General features: G+C 36.2%; 1 protein-coding gene, 1 long non-coding RNA gene and 3 other non-coding genes across 9 annotated transcripts in view; all 5 read left to right on the plus strand.

Moving 5' to 3' along the window:
* SNRPN (small nuclear ribonucleoprotein polypeptide N) overlaps window positions 1–829 on the plus strand; it is a 159,205-nt gene extending 158,376 nt beyond the window's left edge. For 4 of the 5 annotated variants that reach the window (XM_030814416.1, XM_030814415.1, XM_030814418.1 and 1 more), the window contains 3 exons: window positions 10–148; window positions 427–552; window positions 641–817. In XM_030814416.1, coding sequence (XP_030670276.1) covers window positions 10–148; window positions 427–552; window positions 641–678 — 303 coding nt within the window. In that variant the 3' untranslated portion in view covers window positions 679–817. Of the gene's footprint in view, window positions 1–9; window positions 149–426; window positions 553–640 lie in introns of all 5 variants that reach the window. The other variant, XM_030814414.1, reaches the window with a different exon arrangement.
* A 2,911-nt stretch (window positions 830–3,740) lies between these two features.
* LOC115835502 lies at window positions 3,741–17,138 on the plus strand. The gene is made up of 2 exons (XR_004030492.1): window positions 3,741–4,625; window positions 10,414–17,138. It is a non-coding gene; the product is annotated as an uncharacterized LOC115835502 (long non-coding RNA).
* On the plus strand, window positions 4,185–4,259 carry LOC115835765. Its single transcript, XR_004030786.1, has one exon. It is a non-coding gene; the product is annotated as a small nucleolar RNA SNORD107 (small nucleolar RNA).
* On the plus strand, window positions 7,265–7,331 carry LOC115835753. The gene has a single exon (XR_004030775.1). It is a non-coding gene; the product is annotated as a small nucleolar RNA SNORD64 (small nucleolar RNA).
* On the plus strand, window positions 9,071–9,141 carry LOC115835763. The gene has a single exon (XR_004030785.1). It is a non-coding gene; the product is annotated as a small nucleolar RNA SNORD108 (small nucleolar RNA).
* Window positions 17,139–18,944: the final 1,806 nt, after the last annotated feature.

The raw sequence follows: 18,944 nt of genomic DNA on the forward strand, positions 1-18,944 counted from the left end.
CCTTCTCAGGTAATGACTCCACAGGGAAGAGGCACTGTAGCAGCTGCTGCTGTTGCTGCGACTGCCAGCATTGCTGGAGCCCCAACACAGTACCCACCAGGACGGGGCACTCCGCCCCCACCCGTCGGCAGAGCAACCCCACCTCCAGGTAAGGGATTGGTGAACATGAAGACGAATTTGAATCTCTGATGAGAGATAGCTTACTGATTTAAGATAAGCCTGAGAGCCTAAGAATTTGGGGAATATGCTTCCTTCTTCTAGATACTGGTTTTTAATGAAAGACATAGAAGAGTAATTGTCATACAGAAATTATTTGACTCTATCATTGTTGTCTGGCCCATTTCTTTAGGGATTATTTGGGCTAAATTCTAACAACTTTTCTAAGCCATTTTATGAGGCCTTTATTTCTACCATTTTTCATTGTAGGCATTATGGCTCCTCCACCTGGTATGAGACCACCCATGGGCCCACCAATTGGGCTTCCCCCTGCTCGAGGGACGCCAATTGGCATGCCCCCTCCGGGAATGAGACCCCCTCCACCAGGAATTAGAGGTGAGTGAGAGCATAGGGGTTTGATGGTTCAGCTAGGCCCCTGAATATGTGTATCCTCTTTTTCTCAATGTTTCTATTTCCTTTCCAGGTCCACCTCCCCCAGGAATGCGTCCACCAAGACCTTAGCATACTATTGATCCACCTCAGTCACTTTTTCCCCTGCAATGCGTCTTGTGAAATTGTGTAGAGTGTTTGTGAGCTTTTTGTTCCCTCATTCTGCATTAATAATAGCTAATAATAAATGCATAGAGCAATTAAACTGTGAGGTACTGTTGTATATATTTTTTTGCCTGTTGATTTTGGTGAGATCTTAAGTTACTGTGGATGAGGTGATGCCTATTAAGCAGTTGATTCAAACCATATTCTCTTTAGTTCTTAGGATAAAAAGGTTTTCTGCTTTCTAACTTTCACTTTGTGCATTGACTGGTGTTGGTTAATGTTTTCATGACCCGGGGTTTAAGTGGTTGTGCTGCTTCACACATGGCCTCCTGCTTCTCATGTTGCTGTGTCATGTTATCTGAAAGGAAGTGGGGATGGGATGAAAGGCCTTGTAAGGCCACCTATATACTGAAGGAAATTGTAATGAATCACAATCCGTGCTCATTACATATCAAGGCATTTGAAATAGAAGTTACTCTTTTTCTTGGGATGTTGACCTCAGTTGATGAGGTTTTACAGTGTCCTATGATCAGAATAGAGGATGTGATACTGGAATAATCATTTTCTATCATTGAGTAAGTATTTATAAATTACTAAATGAGTGGAAGATACTGGGTACTGGGAGGCAGGAGGTTGCATATTTGAGATAATAAGTTGTACTACTGATAATAAAGATAACTGACACACTAAAACATACTTGGTACACTGAAATACAAATTACAGTTATGTCCAGTGGTGTCATCAAGTGACAAACTGGGAGCTAAATAGTTCAGGAATGCCCTAGTCTCTAGGTCTAGTTTGAGTTGGTTATGGAACAAAGAAGCCATTTATAAAAGGGAAGAGATTTTTAGGTTTTGCAGCTAAGGTTTATAGTAGGCAGCGAGGGAATGATTGATAGTGATTGTAGCAGTTGGTTTACCAAGTACTATAGAGATTGGTGTTAACTCCATAATACTGATAGACTGATTGGAATTATATTTTTTCTCTTGAATTTACCAGGAGTGGTTGTGAATGTCATCTTTTCCATCTTTTAAATTACATCCTTGCAGGTGGTAGTCACTCAAGGAAAAGGAACTATCAGAGTAACAATAGTTCCTGTTACTGACTTGATATGGTCTCTGCCAGAATAGCTTCTCAGATTAATGGCCACTCTCAGGTAAGGAAAATAAAGAGGCGAAGCCTTAGTTGCTTTAGGAGATTATATAATACAGGTGTGACATCAGTGTTTTCAGAATTTGTAAATGTTAAAACAAACTTCTTGATTTACCAAAGCTGCAACCAAAGTACTTTATCTGGATCTTTAAAGACAGAGTTTCTCAGTTCAGACAAATTGACTGATGATAAGACAAACACTTTCCCTCTACAAACCGTGGGGTAGTATGTAGAGAGACCTGTGATTTCTTCCCGTACTGCTCTGGAACTACTTCTAATTATACTTTTTTCTTTGTTTTTGGAGGGGAAGCATTTCTCTTTGCGTTGGTTTGCTGGTATGGATGGCCCTTAGATTTTGGCATGAGTGATTATGCAGCATATTTGAAGAAAACCTGTTTTCAGGACCTTTTTAATTAAATATGGCGTGTTACATGAGTTAAAGGTAGGTTATAAAAGCTCTAGATTCTGCAAGATGCTTGCTTATTGTAGTTATTTTGCTTGGTGATAATACATTTTCTTTTGTGTGGAGCTTCCTGGACTTTTTGAGACTCCTGATTGTGATGATATAATAGAAGAAAACTTGGGATATAGATAGTATAATTGAGTGTGGTGAATCTTTTGTTGTGGAATGCTAGTCTAAGCTTCTGCGTGTTTCCACTAGGGACACACATCAACATATCAGTCTTAAAACATTCTTGGTAGTTAATGCTTGATGTTACTTAAAAATCATCCTACATTCTTGCCTTAAAATACATACGTGTGGCTGGGCGCAGTGGCTCACGCCTGTAATCCCAGCACTTTGGGAGGCCGAGGCGGGCGGATTCCGAGGTCAGGAGATCGAGACCATCCTGGCTAACATGATGAAACCCTGTCTCTACTAAAAAATAAAATTAGCTGGGCGTGGTGGCAGAGGCTGCGGCAGGAGAATGGTGTGAACCTGGGAGGTGGAGCTTGCAGTGAGCTGAGATCGCGCCACTGCACTCCAGCCTGGGAGACAGAGTGAGACTCTGTCTAAAAAAAAAAAAAAAAAAAAAAAAAACATACATGTCTCATCTAAAACATGGTTGGTCAACAACTTTCTGATTTCCTGATACACATTTTATTAACCGACTCCTTAAATATATCCATGTTGCATATCGTGTTTGACATGCTTTCATTGTAGTGTGTAGAATAATTTCAAATAGAATTTTGGGATAAAAATTATGCTGCCTTAAAATAGGTTATGAAGTATTTGAGGTATTCTCTTTTTATATGACAGGTAAACTTGCCTTGGAATTAAAAAGATTTTAAAAGTTGCTTAGGGAGCTGCTTGCTTTTGTGAACTCATTATTCCTTAATTATGATGTCAAATTTCAGAAGTTTGTTATTAACATACTGGTATTTTGCTTTTTATAGGTTCTTGTAATAGGATATTACAAGTAGAAACTGATTTACATAGATAATTATGTGAAATAGTGCTGCTTGACTAGAATTTTCATGATCTCATTTCAAAGATTAGCAAAAACACCCTTTATCTGGTATGTTTACCTCTGATACTACCTTCACTGATTTCAGCAGTTAGTCAGTTATAATCCATGGATTGAAGTTTTGATTTATTTATTTATTTGAGACAGAGTCTCGCTCCGTTGTGCAAGCTGGAGTACAGTGGTGTGATCTTGGCTCACTGCAGCCTCTGCTTTCTGGGCTGAAGTGATTCTCCTGCCTCAGCCTCCTGAGTAGCTGAGATTACAGGTGTGGGCCACCACACCTGGCTAATTTTTGTATTTTTGGTAGAGACAGGGTTTCACCATGTTGGCCAGGTTGGTCTCAAACTCCTGACCCCAGGTGATCCGCCCAACTCAGCCTCCCAAAGTGCTGGATTACAGGTGTGAGCCACCGCGCCTGGCCATGGGTTGAAGTTTTTAAATGCATGTTTTCTGGTAGTTAATTGCCTGATTCTGTCTTATAATTGCATTTCAGTTCTCTTCATCTTGTCCATACACGTAATAATGCTTAGTATATGAATTTTATGTAATAAAGCAAGGTATATTTTCATGGGATTTTTTGTAGTGGGAGAATGACATCTGAGCCTGAAATAGGATATTTGTGTTGTAACTTTTTCAGTGTCATACGATACCATTTTTGACCACTTAGTTGATGCCTCTGAAAGGAAGAGAGAATCAGATCGCTAAAATTTGATGTGTCGTCAGTGTGGATCCTACTCAGTAGTGTCACAACGAGGCTGAAAATCATATTAAGTGCTTTTAGGACAGAAACGTAAACTGCTCAGGTAAAATAACCTTGTAAAGAGAAATAAGCATATATTGCAGAGGCCTTGGCTAGGTTCATGATGACACAGGACCTTGTCTGAACATAATGATTTCAAAATTTGAGCTTAAAAATGACACTCTGAAATCCAGTCAGTGTGCCTCACTAGACTTTTCGATTTCAAAATTTTCTGCAGAAAATGCTGTGAAAACTTTGAATACTTAAAAATGGCAGGTGTAGTATTGCACTTTGCTAGTTGCTCAGATACCCTTTTTTATTTGTATAGATATTCTGAGTTCCTTTTTTTTCCTACATGTTGTACATTGTCGAAAGCTAAAAGGAAACTTACCCTTGGATCACGGAAGGCAGAGGCACTTGGTGAGATGGAAACAAGGATGTGTAAAAATGAGACTACCACTTCTCGGATAAAAAAAAAGTGCCAGAGTTCTAGGGTTCTAAGTGATGCCCAGGAAGGAGGAGGAATAATATTTACGGAGCATATATTATGGAACACAGTGAGTATAGTACATGCCTTTAAATGAATACTGTTGGTTTTTTAGGACAGTTGATTTTGTTTATGTTTTTCCTTCAGCTGTGTGCAGTTGATTAACTTGTACAGATCCCATCACACAATAGATGTTTAAGAAACATTAAGTGAATGAATGAGGCAGCATTGCTAATTTTTGTATAGTGAGACAGTATCTCACAGTCCAGGCTGGAGTTCAGTGGCATTAACATAACTCACTGCAGCCTTGAACACCTGAGCTCAAACGATCCTTTCACCTTACCTTCCAGAGTAGCTGGGACTACAGTCATGTGTCAACATGCCTGGCTAATTTTAGTTTTCTAATTTTTTTAGAGTTGGGATCTTACTATGTTGCTTAGGTTGGTCTTGAACTCCTGGCCTCATGCCATCCTCTTGCCTTAGCTGGTATTGTAGGTGTAAGCCACTGTGCCAGGTACTAATTTTTTTCATGTTAGAAAACAAGTTTTTAGGTATTTTATAGTTACTTCCTTACGACAATATCTCATCAGAATCTAGGCCTATCTGATACCTGACTCCACATGTTTATACCGTGTAGTCAGCCATTCCCAGATAGAGGTCATTTGAGTTACTTAGTGTTTACCAGCACTTGTTTAGTACCTTGTGATGATATTTACAGTGTATTTTTGGGTATGGTTTTGGGGTTATTTGGTTGTTGTTAAAACGCCTGTAATCCTGGCACTTTGGGAGGTTGAGGCGGGTGGATCACCTGAGGTCAGGAGTTCGAGCCCAGCCTGGCCAACATGGCGAAACCCTTCCTCTACTAAAAATACAAAACCCTTCCTCTACTAAAAAATACAAAAATTAGCCTGGTGTGGTGGCAGGCACCTGTAATCCCAACTACTCGGGAGGCTAAGGCAGGAGAATTGCTTGAACCCAGGAGGCAGAGGTTGCAGTGAGCCAAAATCGGCGCCAGTGGCACTCCAGCTTGAGTGACAGAGGTGAGACTCCCATCTCAAGGTAAAAAAAAATAGAAATCAGCAACTGCTATTTGAGTTTATAGGAGTGAGAAGTCCTCTCTTGCATGGTGAGATGGGGAACATTTAATTCAATAGAAATATTTGAGACCAGGTGTGGTGGCTCAAGCCTGTAATCCCAGCACTTTGGGAGGCTGAGTTGGGTGGATCACCTGATGTCAGGAGTTTGAGACTAGCCTGGCCAACATAGCAATACCCTGTCTCAAAAATACAAAAATTACCCAAGCTTGGTGGTGTGTGCCCGTAATCCCAGCTTCTCAGGAGGCTGAGGCAGGAGAATCACTTGAACCCAGGCGTCAAAGGTTGCAGTGAGCTGAGACCATGCCACTGCACTCCAGCCTGGGCGACGGAGTAAGACTCCGTCTGGAAAAAAAAAAGAAAAAAATGAGATATAAAGTTCAAAGGATGTATTTATTAAGCCAATAGAAAGTAAAGAGGTAGGGAATGTTGTAGAAGTATATGTTGATAAAGGGATGAGGTGGTTGTACAATAAGAAGGGGGTTGCAGACATGGAGAAACAGTTCTTCTAGCTCTTCCACTTTCAGCGTCATCTGTGTAGGTCACTAGAATCCTTTTCACAATGCCTGCTTGCCCATGAGTTTTAAAAACTAGTGCAATGTAGAAATGATTAGTAGGAAAAACTTGGCTGGGTTAATTTGCTTTGCTGAGCTGATTCAACTTAAAAATCGAGGTTAATAGTGAGTGCCCAAGATTCAAGAAGGAGCCTCACATTTGAACTTGATGTTTAGTTAATGTGAATCATTTTCTGTTGAACTAATGAGAATACAGTGACCTTGAGGGTTAGGTTGTACATCTGAGTTGTTCGGACTGTTTCCCGTCTTTTGGATGTTTTGTTTATATAGATATTTTCATTTTATGTTACATCATTTGTTCTTTGGTAGCAAAAATTGAGTTGAAATGATACAGTTCCTGAAATCTAATGATTTCATGTTTCGGAGATATGTATCAGGAATAATAGTGTGGGTTCTCATGAGAAAATTTGGATTGCATTACTGTGCTACTTTGGTTTCTTGTCAGAGAAGTTAGTAGTTAGTTTAGACCTCCTTCAGAATCCTTTCTTTGGACTTTGTGTTTCATATGTTGTGCCAGCCTTGATTTTATTTGTCTATCCTCTATCTTTCTATACCATTTGTTTACACTTAACTCTGGAATTTTTTGATGCATGTTTTCAGTGTACTCTAGTCCTAAAATTGGTTTATATTTAATTATTGGGGAGAATAGAAAGTTGTTGATAGTATCTGTGTTGGCATTAGGATATTTCCATTTCAGTTCTTTGGACAATTTGCTAGTGGAAATAATTATTGTATTTAGCTCTATGAGACCCAACTGGCAGATTGCTCTGTGTGTGTGTGTGTGTGTGTGTGTGTGTGTGTGTGTGTGTGTGTTTCCTTCATGTAGATTGCTGTGTGTGTCTTTTTTTTCATAATTCCCCTTAATTCTGTGTGCTTTGAATGTTACTGTTGTTTTATATCCATTGTCACATAAAACTCTTATCATTTATTCTTCCAGGCCAGGGACTGTCCTTATGGATAGAGATACACTGTCTGCAGGAATTTATTTTTTCACATATTTTTACTAGTTGATGGGAAAGACATTGGGAAAGACCTGGGCTGGATTTGTGATGAGCTGTGTTTACTGAGCATGATGAAGTAAAGCTCAACGTGATTACTCTGAAGTCCAGCCTTACTATTAATCTAAGGACTCAGGACGCAAATACTCAAAACATAAATTCTTAGACTCTAAATTTCACATGGTTTTTCCTATCAATACAGGTTAAGGATAATGGCGTGTTGTAGGTTTTTCCAGTGCAATAGAAGGAAGTTGGTTCTAGATCCTTTAGTACAGTTAATGTTTTGTAGAGTGTGTTCTATGTTCACTGCATTGTATGTCTCATCTTTGGCATGATCTTGGCTCACCGCAACCTCCGCCTCTTGCGTTCAAGCACTTCTTGTCTCAGCCTCCAGAGTAGCGGGGACTACAAGCATGTGCCAACGTGCCCGGCTAATTTTTGTATGTTTTTGTGGAGACAGGCTTTGCCATGTTTGCCAGGTTGGTCTCTAAGTGATTCACCCGCCTCAGCCCCACAAAGTGCTGGGATCGCATGCGTGAGCCACTGCACCCAGCCACACCTTTGCGTATTTCTACTATGCATTTCAAGTGATCACTTCAAGAGAATAAGTACTTAGGAGCTCCTATGCTCTTTTTTTTTTAAACCCTATTGCTTGCATCACCCGGTTCCAACCCTGTATGAAAGTTTCATGAGCATGTTTCTGTCACTGAGGCAGCTTCTCCATTTAGCATATAATTGAGAAATTGCTAGTTTGTGGCTGAGACATTGGTTTGAGAGGAGACTTAATTTATATATTTAGCAGAATGCTTAAGTTACATTTACAGAGATTAATTCTACTTTTAATTAAGTTAACCCTTTGCTGTATCTTTACAAGACGTAGGCGGAGATTTAGTTTTGACTCTTAGATTCAGTTAAGGTGATGAAATTGGCATTATATAGTTTTTGATGCTGAGCCCCACGGAGATTAAAAGATTTGCTAAATACCATGCAATTTTTGAATCACATCTCTAATCTCACATTAGTCTATATTTTTGCTTGTGTGATTGATGGGTCTTTCGTTATCTGTGATTGACATTCTATGAGTAGGTGCTTTTGCTTTGCCTATAAGTAGTTATTATGAAGGAGAAATGGTGAATAAAAAGGTAATTTAGAAAAGCCTGTATTAAATATACCACAGACATTGAATATAGCAAGATCTTATTCTCTAGTTGTTATCTTAGTTGATAAATTCTGTATGTGTTATGTGTATACATATGTACATATTAATGATGTGGGTGTTGATACTGTGATCAAATGACTGGTTTATAGTGAAAAGCTGTTGGGGTTCAGAGAAATGGACATTCTTTTAAAAGTGAGATAGCTATTCTATAGTTATTTTATGTAGTTATTTTATAGTTCTTGCCTTTGAGTCTCTGTTCTTCTGGTAGAAATGTTAGTGTATTTATAACCTCTCAGATTTGTTTGGTTCTCTTAGTTTTCTTGATCCAGGCAGTTAGGGATATGTTGGATGAATTCAGAAAAATGAGTTTTTCCCTTCTTACTAACTGAATTAGATTAGAAATAAGCAGTTAAGTGAGAAAAATAGGGAATTAGTGCCAGATCTGTTGAGGTGTAGTGTTGACAGGGGGTCTTTTACCTTCAGATGTTTGGTGCAACTTAGAGAATGCAGTGGTAGTTGCTGGCCCAGCCCATCCAAACAACCTCATTTGTGGGGTGATACTTCACAGATGACTTAAAATAAATCCCCTGAAAATAATCTCTGGAAGAGATGACACGTGTGTGTGTGTGTGTGTGTGTGTGTGTGTGTGTGTGTGTGTGTGTTTTGGTGGAGTGGTAGGAGGAGGGTTGGCTTAATGATGAGAATCATTATTTCTTGAATTGGATGACACTTTCCATTCCTGCAAAGGGAGTGTGAGGTCCAGCCTTGCTAATTCATGATCAGAGTAATTTGCTGAGAGTAGTGGAAGGAATGAGTTAGCAATAGATGGCAATTAATGAGTAGTAGGAGGAGAACTAATAAGCAAATTTTAATGTGGTTGGAACATGTTCTTGAGTTCTATGAAGGGAGACAGGTAAATTGAGAGTAATGTTATGACTGTTTCATTTGTTGGAAATAATGAAAACTTGCACGGTTTGAATTGTGGAACAATAGGTGGTGTATGTTAGGAGTCAGAATTATCATCTGCTTGCAAGTTTCTGTTTTACTTCAGATAAAGAATGTCAGCTACCTTTCCCATGTTAGCTTCTATACCTTTTCTTGAGGTGACCATAAATAGTTAATATTGTCTTTTACTGAGATTGTTTTAATTAGCGAAGTGTGCTGATTAAATGTCTTTTCTTGATAAATTATTAGAATGAATAAAGGACTGTATTTCTAGATAGCTTTGGTTAGTCAGTGATTTGTTTAAATTTAGTGTGGATAAGAATCACCTGAGGGCTTTTTAAACACCGTTTACTGGGTCCTGACCTTAGTGTTTCTGGCTTATTAGGTGTAAGTATGAAAAGTTGATTTTTATCAAGTTTCTAGATGCAACAGATCTAGGAACCACACTTAGAGTGCTATTATATGTCTTTTAATGTACACTGATATGGAAAACGTAATGATATATCATGTTATCGCATATTTTAAAATGTGATCATGACCAGGGAATCTTGAAAGTTGTCTTACGTAATAATGTAAATCAGTGTAGAATACTATATATTTTTTTCTTGCAAGGTTATTATTAATAGGAATGACTATTAGTAGCCAGTGTGTTCAAATGCATGGGAGGACATAAACACTTCATAATTTCCTGGAAATATAGACATATATCACTTACAATAATACATTTCTAACATAAATTTAAATTACCTACCTCATATGAGGAAACGAGCTTATTTTTGATAATTTTCCTAGCAGTGAATCAGCTATACCCACTTAAATCTAAATTAAATTAAATTTGAGTAAATTCAGCCATTTCTATATTCAGTCCATATAAATTCACTTTGGGTAAAAGAAGACAAGAATTCCAGAAAACAGTAGATTAAAAAAATAACATTTTAAGAGCAGATACGATCTCAATGAATATAGTGTGGTAATTTCTGCCTACTACCTACCCTTTTGGAGGAAGGAAAGGTAATCCTGTTTGTGTTTAATGTTAATTACTGAACTCTTTATAACTTGTTTTATTTATTTATTGTTTGATTTTAAGCATCTACTTCTCGTGGATTTACATATGTTGGGTTTCGGAAATTTCAACATACAGTTTGGCATTCCAGTGGCTATAGTTGTTTTTTGAAATTTAGTACTGTTTTCCAATGATGATTCTCTTTGAGAATAGACTGTGTTCTCTTTTACTTAAAAACTGTAAAATTAGCCACTTCAGTTGAGACTCCTCCAGGTTTGGAAGTGGTGAAGAATATGGATATATTCAGGTCAAATCAGTCATTCTCTGTGGTACAGCAACTGAACAAGAAACCCAGACTTCAAACAAGCAGACTTCTTTGGGTTGGACTGAATAAAATGAGAAGAAATTACAGAGGATTTAAAAATATATGTGGCCTAGGAATTATTGAAATTATTTTGGAGGGTGGCAACCAATTTGGGACATTGTACATTTTGTTTTAATGTCAATTGTGTAATGCGTAACTCTAGTGAGCATGGCTGGACACCGTGGCTTCACATTTTAGGTAGACTGGGTGTTTTATCTACTGAGTGAATTACAGCCTTAGACAATGATGTCAAAGCAGCAACAAAAACCAAAAAATCCATCCTTTAGAAATTGTTTAAGTCACAATGATGACACCTTCTTTAAAAGCTTTGACTTACTGAAATAATGCTTTTCATTTGTCTAAGATGAGTACATAGCAGAATTTGGAAATATGGTTCCAAAAGGCTAGACTGACTTTTTTGATGTTTTTCACTTATAGGGAGAAAGAAACATTAATGGTTTATCGGATGCCTTGACTGTACTTTTTACTGCTTTGTCTTCAAGGCCTAGTGTAATAATTAGCATCTAGTAAATGTTTGATGGATAGTCAATTTTTGTTTCATTGGTATGTTGTTACCACAATCATTGGTAGAGTCAATACATGAATGAAGAAAGTATAACAAATTTGCCCTCTAGTAGAGTACAGGCAAAGTATGACTGTCAGTTTCACCCTGATTTTTTTTCCTCCATTCTTTGTTAGGGTTTAGGTCAAGAACAAGGGCATTTCATTGTACCACATAGCTGAGAGTAGGGAATTGGGACATACTGTCTTGCTTTAAATTAAAGTTGTCTGTTTCATCAAGTAGAGAGGTTCCTAAGATACTGTCAGATTTCTGGCTGGGAGTTTGTTAAAAATAGAGAAAAGGTAGTTCCTTAAGGTTGTATTTTATTGGATGCCTCCACCTGCTTCAGGCTAGCTCACTGGAGAATAAATATTCCAGGTTAAAAAAAAAAGCATGTGTTCACATGAACTTGTCCTTTGAGCAAACTTGTTGGAAATCAAGAGGGCATTGCTGTTGGAGAGGATAAGAGGGTGTACTTGTTGGTGTGTTAAGAGTAGTTGACAACATAAAAATAAATGTAAATGCATCTATTATATTTGGGTTGGCAAAATATATTGGTTATTGACTCTGTTGATTCCTGTAGTGTACATAACTATGATCTACAACTCAGTGTAAACAAAAAGGCTTGAAAAATTGTTCTGAAAATGGACAAATCATGAACAGATAATTGAACGAGAAAATAAGCAGAAAGTAAATTTGTAAAATATTTCAAACTCATTTACATTCAGAAACATCTTTTTAAGATCACTGTGATACATTTGACTGTCAATTCTGGAGAGACGTATAAAGGAGATGCCAGCTAAGGAGCAAGGAAACAGCTTTCATTCATGGGCTAAATTGCAGCTTAAAAAAGATGGACCAGGATTATTTCCTTTAGAAACTTACTGTACAAAAGATACTGTTCACTCCATTAGATCTGGAGTTACTCTTCCATCTGAGGGCTTTGTCATCTTAACTGTATTCACATACTTTGAACTGCTCCGTTTGCTTCTAACCTCAGATTCTTTAATTCATCTATCCGGCAGAGCTGATTTGGGGAAAACAAGACAAACCTTGTCAGGTTCTCTTAATAAATAAGCAGTTGTCATGTTTCAAGAGCTTTAGAAATGAGCAATAATCAAGGAAGAGGACAACGATTGCCTACATTTATAATATTTAGAACATCTTTTGCCACAGTAAACACTGGAAACCACCCACTTGTGGACACCAAACATTTGGATTAGTATATTTTGTGGCATTCCCTCACTCTAATCCTCTCATCCTTAAAAATTTTCAGAAATTTTTACAGCAAGAAACACTGATTGTAGCATATGATTTAGGGTAGATTTGTGAACCATTTTTTCACTGAAGTACATCAACAGGAGTGAGTAGTCTGAGTGACCACCCCAGCATGGAGAAAATTGTAGTTTACAGATTCATCTGGGGTATTTTTATTTCTAGGCTGCGGTGGAAGTCTAAACCCCCTTGGAGATGTCTGCCTTAAAGGGTCTTTGGCCAGCATCCACTGTAGAGCCATAGTCCAGATCTACTCTATTTGCATGCTCCTTACAGCATCAGAACAGCAACTCTCAATCCGGATTCATCCCCAAAATGCCATCTGAGTCATAGATTGGCAGGTGCATAAAGAATTATCTACTGAATTGAAAAACATTTCAAATATATAAAACTTGAAATATTTTGGGTAGTCTGTACAAACTCAAGTTGACAAGCCAACCCTGCAGGGGAAGGATAACATTTGTTGAATTCAGCTAGATGCCTCATCAGCTAGAAAACCTTGGAAGAAAGAAAGATTGATACTTGCCTGAACTTCATCAACCAAGAATATTTTTTTCTTGATGTGGAGAGTCCACTCGCCTTTTGAAGATTTACCAGTAAAAGCCCTTCACATGATATGCTTGTGTGCACATGCAATAAGGACATCATTCCCCAACTCCTCCTAGCATTGTGAAAGAGCTCCAAATATTCAAATAATATAAACTTTTTTTCGTGGACATTTAGCTTACGAGTTTGTTTAAATATGGGAAAATTATGTTTGGATAATAGTATTGAAATGAAAATATAAGATACACATTGAATGATAAATGTGTATGAATTGTTCATTGTGCCTTAGGTAAGCCAGACAGTGAAATTAAATGTGTAATAGTTGTATTTTTTTGCATAATCTTAGAATGTAATTAGTTAAAAGCAAACACTTAGATTTTGAACATGAATCTATTAAGCTTGTTAATGTAGTTGCTGTGGCTAAATAACTGGTTTCCTAGGGAAGCTTCTATTTGGTAGAATTTTATTCTGGAACAGTTGTTAGAAAGGAATTCTCAGGTCACCTTTTAAGGATATACACAATTCTCTATTCACTTTTTGAGTGCATAAGGGTAATAGAAAATGATATGGGAAGTGTTAATTAGAAAAAAAGGCATTTTGTTTATGTGCATTTGAGGATACAGTGTATGAAGTTTCTAAATAATTGTTTTATGACATTTTCTTGGTACATAGATATTGCTAACAATTAGTTTGCTGAAGTATATAGAAACATTTTGAGAAATGATTTTAGAAATCTAATTGTTAAAGTACCTCTGAGTGATGTACATTAAAAATCCTTTTATTTTGGTTTATTGCTATGGATGTTTTTCTGGGGGAACTCAATGTATACAACTTCTAACTTAGAAGTTTTATTAATGCTGCTTTATGTATGAAAGTCATGGATGTAGATGTTATTTTTGTCAGTGGTCTTTCTGTTAAAATTTATTTACATGGTATAAGATTTTCTTTTCATGATGGAATTGCCGAAAAAGCCAGCCTCTAGAACACTTACATGTTAAGGGTTGGGTGGGGTTTGTATTACTTTGTATATATAACCGACAGGATTGTGTTACTAAATCTTAACCAGCATAGAGATGGCTGACATTTTGCATTTTGGGGGACATTAAATTGTTAAACAATGATGTCATTGGTTACTGATAGGAGTGTCTAGACTCTTAGATGGCTTTGTTAGTATTAGGCAAATATTAGATGTGGATTTAGGAGATAAGAGGGTGGGGTGTTGGAGCCCTGTGTGCGTATGAGCATATGTTGCAGGGCCTCCAGACCTAAATCCATGTGAAGATGTTGGTGGTGGTCTTACATATATGTTAACATTACATTATAAACAGGTAGACTACTTTCCTTTTGCTAGTGGGAGTGTTAAATCACCTCTCAGAACATTAATTCATTAAATTGCCCCTAAACATTAATGCATTGCTGGTGGATATGCTTAATGTTTTTAACATCTATTTTTCTAAATGTATAGACGTCATTTTTAATTCATATTGGATAGAACCAGTTTTGCTTGCAAAAAGCAAACTGCTCATTGGATCATTGTGCTTAATTTTTAGGTTGTGGTAGATATAATAGAAATGTTCTTACAATTTATAGTATAATACTGTATATCGCAACATAAATATATATGTGACTGTTTTTCTGACAGATGCAACATGATGGAAATGTCATCATAAATGTTGGTCTGCCTTTGTTTATAGTTTTCAGATGTGTATATGCAGTTTTTTATATAACAGAAAAATTGCCACATGAGTCAAATAGCATAGGTTAGAAAAGTTCTCATTTGCCAAAAAAATGTGACTTTCATAATAGTGAGTTGTTTTTGATTTAAAATGTTTCTATCTGTAGAGGCATTTTATTAGTTTTTATGGGGATACTAGCAATGGAATGTGAAACCTGAGTTCATTAGATCATGGGGTGATAATGGAACCCTTATGTGTGTACAATATACATGTATACAATATACATTGTTATATGTTTTTTAAAGCATAGGAGCTATTATGTCTGCATGTTTCTAAATATATATACACACACGTAAACACATATTTATATATCTATATATAGATAGATATGTACATACATATGTAGTGAAAGATTTTGTTCCCTCCCTCACATAGGCAGATTATTTATGTGTATAAATAATTGAGCAGCTGAAGGGGAATTTTGTTACATGTGTATAAAACAGTCACAATATATAATTGTTTTGCTTTAATTGTTTAGTCTTTGATTTGTAGGAATTGCCGACACGTGTATTTGTGTGTATGCAGGTTTATATATACATACATATCACTGTATAAACAACATTTATTGTCATAGGATAGAAATATTCTTAAGTTGCCAGAGATATTGTATGGATGCTAAATATATAGTAGAAAAATGTTACCTTTTGCTTTTTAGCATCTGCATACAGATTACTAATAGGCATATATTGTGACCAGTAAACCACTAGACAAGGGCATAAACACTTTAGTTTGATCAGTAGAATTGCTATGCCATGTTTATATGGGATTTATTTGGTTGATGCAGAATATATAATTATATTGTATATAGAAGATACATATTACAACAATATTTTTGAATATGCAATTTCTGTCATTTTTTGGAAATATATTTTTATTCAAAAGTAGAATCATTGTTTGCCAATAGAGTTAGCTTCTTTGTGTGCTTGTGAGGTTTCGTTTTGAGGGTTTTCTTGGTTTTGTTTTGGGTTCTGGAGTTTTAAAAAATGAGATTGTCTAAAAAATTTTTATATAAAAATATACATTTTTATATATTTTTTTCTTATTCCAACCTAATTGGTGGCTTGTCCCTTCCTGTGTTTATTGGGCTGTTGGGTGCCTGGATAGAGCTGGAGGCCATTCGACTGCTGTGTGAGTAATAGATAAGTGTCTTGAATAACATCTGAATTTCCTAGATATGTAGAAACACCCACCACGCACATATATGAACATACAGAATATATGAATGTTAAAATATGGTGAAAACAGTCTTTTGCCAATAGAAGTGTTAACCTTTATTTGTTTTTAAATTTGGTGTGTATGTAGAGGTTTATTTGATTGTTAGTTGTGTCCATGTATAATATGTCATCTACCTTTACAGATGTGCAGAAGTTTGTTGTATTTAGTGGATATATTTTACTTAAAACTATAGGGCAGAAGCTTTTTATGTTTGTTGAAGTGAAATGGCATACCCAACCTGTGTGGTAGAGTGGAATTTTTAGATTGCTGTGTGTACAGTCAGGTTATATCTTTAAAATACCTATTATTTATATATTAATATATAGACATTGCTGATATATATGTATATAAAAATCAGAGGTATTTTTATTAATATAGGCATTAGCTTCTTGATTCACTTGTTTGTTGGGAAGCATGTGGAGAAGGATGTTGAATACTTTGTCATTTCATTTCTGTGATATACAGTTGTCACGTCAACCCTCCTATCTGTGGGTTTTGCATCTGCAAGCACATGCAGCTGGAAAGTACAGCATTGGCAGAATCTGAAACCCGAGTAAACAGAGCACTTCATTTTCATAACCATGGGTTCTGAAGAGCTGAGGGAGTTGAGTATGCACTGATTTTGGTATGGGGGTATGGTACAGGTACAAATCCCCGATGGATATCGCTAGACAGCTGTACAATCCTCTTTAGCTTTTTTTTGTTTTATAGACAGTGTGGACAGGCATATATTGCAAGCATCACTTTGTTAAACTATGCTTAACCCTGCAAATGATTTTAAGAGCTCTGTGTGGGTGGCTCTCTTGGGTTTACTATTAAATAGCTGTGTTTATCATAGTTGTTCTATAACATTTCAACTTTGTAAATATGTAGTTTGTTGATAAAGAGGATAGAGACATTTGTCTTTTGTTGATAGATTATTTTTCCCCTTTGTGTAGATTGTTTTTTCCCCTTTGCGTAGTCTTCATTGTGTTGCTGGGATTGTAAAAGACAAATTACTTGCACATATTTAAGCTTATATATTAAATGTATATATGCTGTCATGTTAGAGAGGGAGAGTGGTTCCCTCCCCCACATTTTTATTTAAAAGTAAAAATTAATTTTTATTAAATTGTTTGGGTCAGTTTCATGTAAAAATAATCTCTATATTGAAAGGTATATCTTGGCCGGGCACGGAGGCTCACGCCTGTAATCCCACTACTTTGGGAAGCTGAGGGGGGCGGATCATGAGGTCAGGAGTTCGAAACCAGCCTGGCCAATATGGTGAAACCCTGTCTCTACTAAAAATACAAAAATTAGCTGGGTGTGGTGGTACCCATCTGTAATCCCAGCTACTCTGGAGGCTGAGGCAGAAGAATAGCTTGAACCCAGGAGGCAGAAGTTGCTGTGAGCCAAGATCGTGCCACTGCACTTCAGCCTGGGCGACAGAGTGAGACTCCCTCTCAAAAAAAAAAAAAAAAAAGGCGTATCTTACTTTCTTTGATGTACTGAGGTTCATGATGCAATTCATTCTTAAGCATATACTATAGAATCTTTAAATTATATGGTTCTGTGTTCATTTGTGGCATGGCAATAACCAAGACAATTTAGTAAATCAGCAAATGAAATATTTAATTTTAAACATCTAGTATTTCTAGATGTATAGAGAGTCTCACAAAGTAGATGTTTTTAAGTATCTTGTTGTAAATTTGTTAGTACTGTTGTCTTTTGCAATTAACGTGGCAATGAAATTGATTATTGATACACAGGCTCTTGGAGCTAAACAAAATTTATCATGTTTTAATTTGGATATTGGAAGGAGGAAATGACAAGAGACTCTCTGCATTTTACCCCTTATTATATAGCTTACCATTATATCAGATATGAATTGCGTATTTTAAAAAACTTAGATTAAATGTCATGTAAATGCATTTGGTCTTTCCAGATACACTTCCTGATATCATAATTTTTATTTCCTGTTAATATTCAGATATAAATGACTTGATTAAAGAGATTTTCTACTACCTCTAGGAACTATACAAAATTCCGTATGTGTTCCCATGGTTGCATGACAATATTCAAGACAACTGTGTAAATAACAGATAAAAAATTTTAATTTTTAACATCTAGTCTTTCTAGATGTATAGAGTCTCACAAAGTATAATTTTGTAAATAGCTCATTGTAAAATTTCATGGTTTCATTGTGTTTTGCAAATGTCTTGGCAATGAACTTGATAAAATTTTGGGCTTCTTGACCTATACATATTTTGGTATCTCTTTATTGGGTTGTTTAGTGTAAGGAAAAAGTTAAAAGAATGTGTATTTTCAACTTTGAATTGTAATCAGAAAGAAAATATATTTTAACCATTGTTTAGTGCTTCTATTATATATTAAAAACTTCAGTCTTAATTTTGTAATTACATTGTTGATAGGGCATTATATAAATATACTTTTATAGTCATTGTAGGAAATGTCTTTTATAAGGAAAAATTTCTTCTACCTCTCTGAATTACAGTTTTGTATTTACTTGGACTGCATGGCAACATTCAAAAAACACTTTAACAGATAAAAATGACATTTTCTAAAGATCTAGGTTTGCTAGATGCATGAAGTCTCAAGGTATAAATTCGTAAATATTTTATTGTAAAATATCATAAATTGACTCCTTTAAGTGTTCAGTAGTACAGTAGGTAATCAATAATTGGCCTCTTGGGACTGACTGTGTAACATTTTGGTGTTTGTGTGTTTTGAGACAGAGCAATAGATTGCCTCCATAGCTTTTAAACATTAAGGTCTCTTGTATAAGAAAAATTACCATTATGGGGTTTTTGTGCATTGTATACTGATACGAAACAAAACCCCCTGGATATTTTATCTTTAGAAAGATAGAGGAAGACATGAGAAGGGAATGGTCATTGTAAATTAGATAGATAATATT

The sequence above is a fragment of the Nomascus leucogenys genome, chromosome 6, assembly GCF_006542625.1.
Source record: "Nomascus leucogenys isolate Asia chromosome 6, Asia_NLE_v1, whole genome shotgun sequence".
In the NCBI taxonomy this organism is placed as follows: domain Eukaryota; kingdom Metazoa; phylum Chordata; class Mammalia; order Primates; family Hylobatidae; genus Nomascus; species Nomascus leucogenys.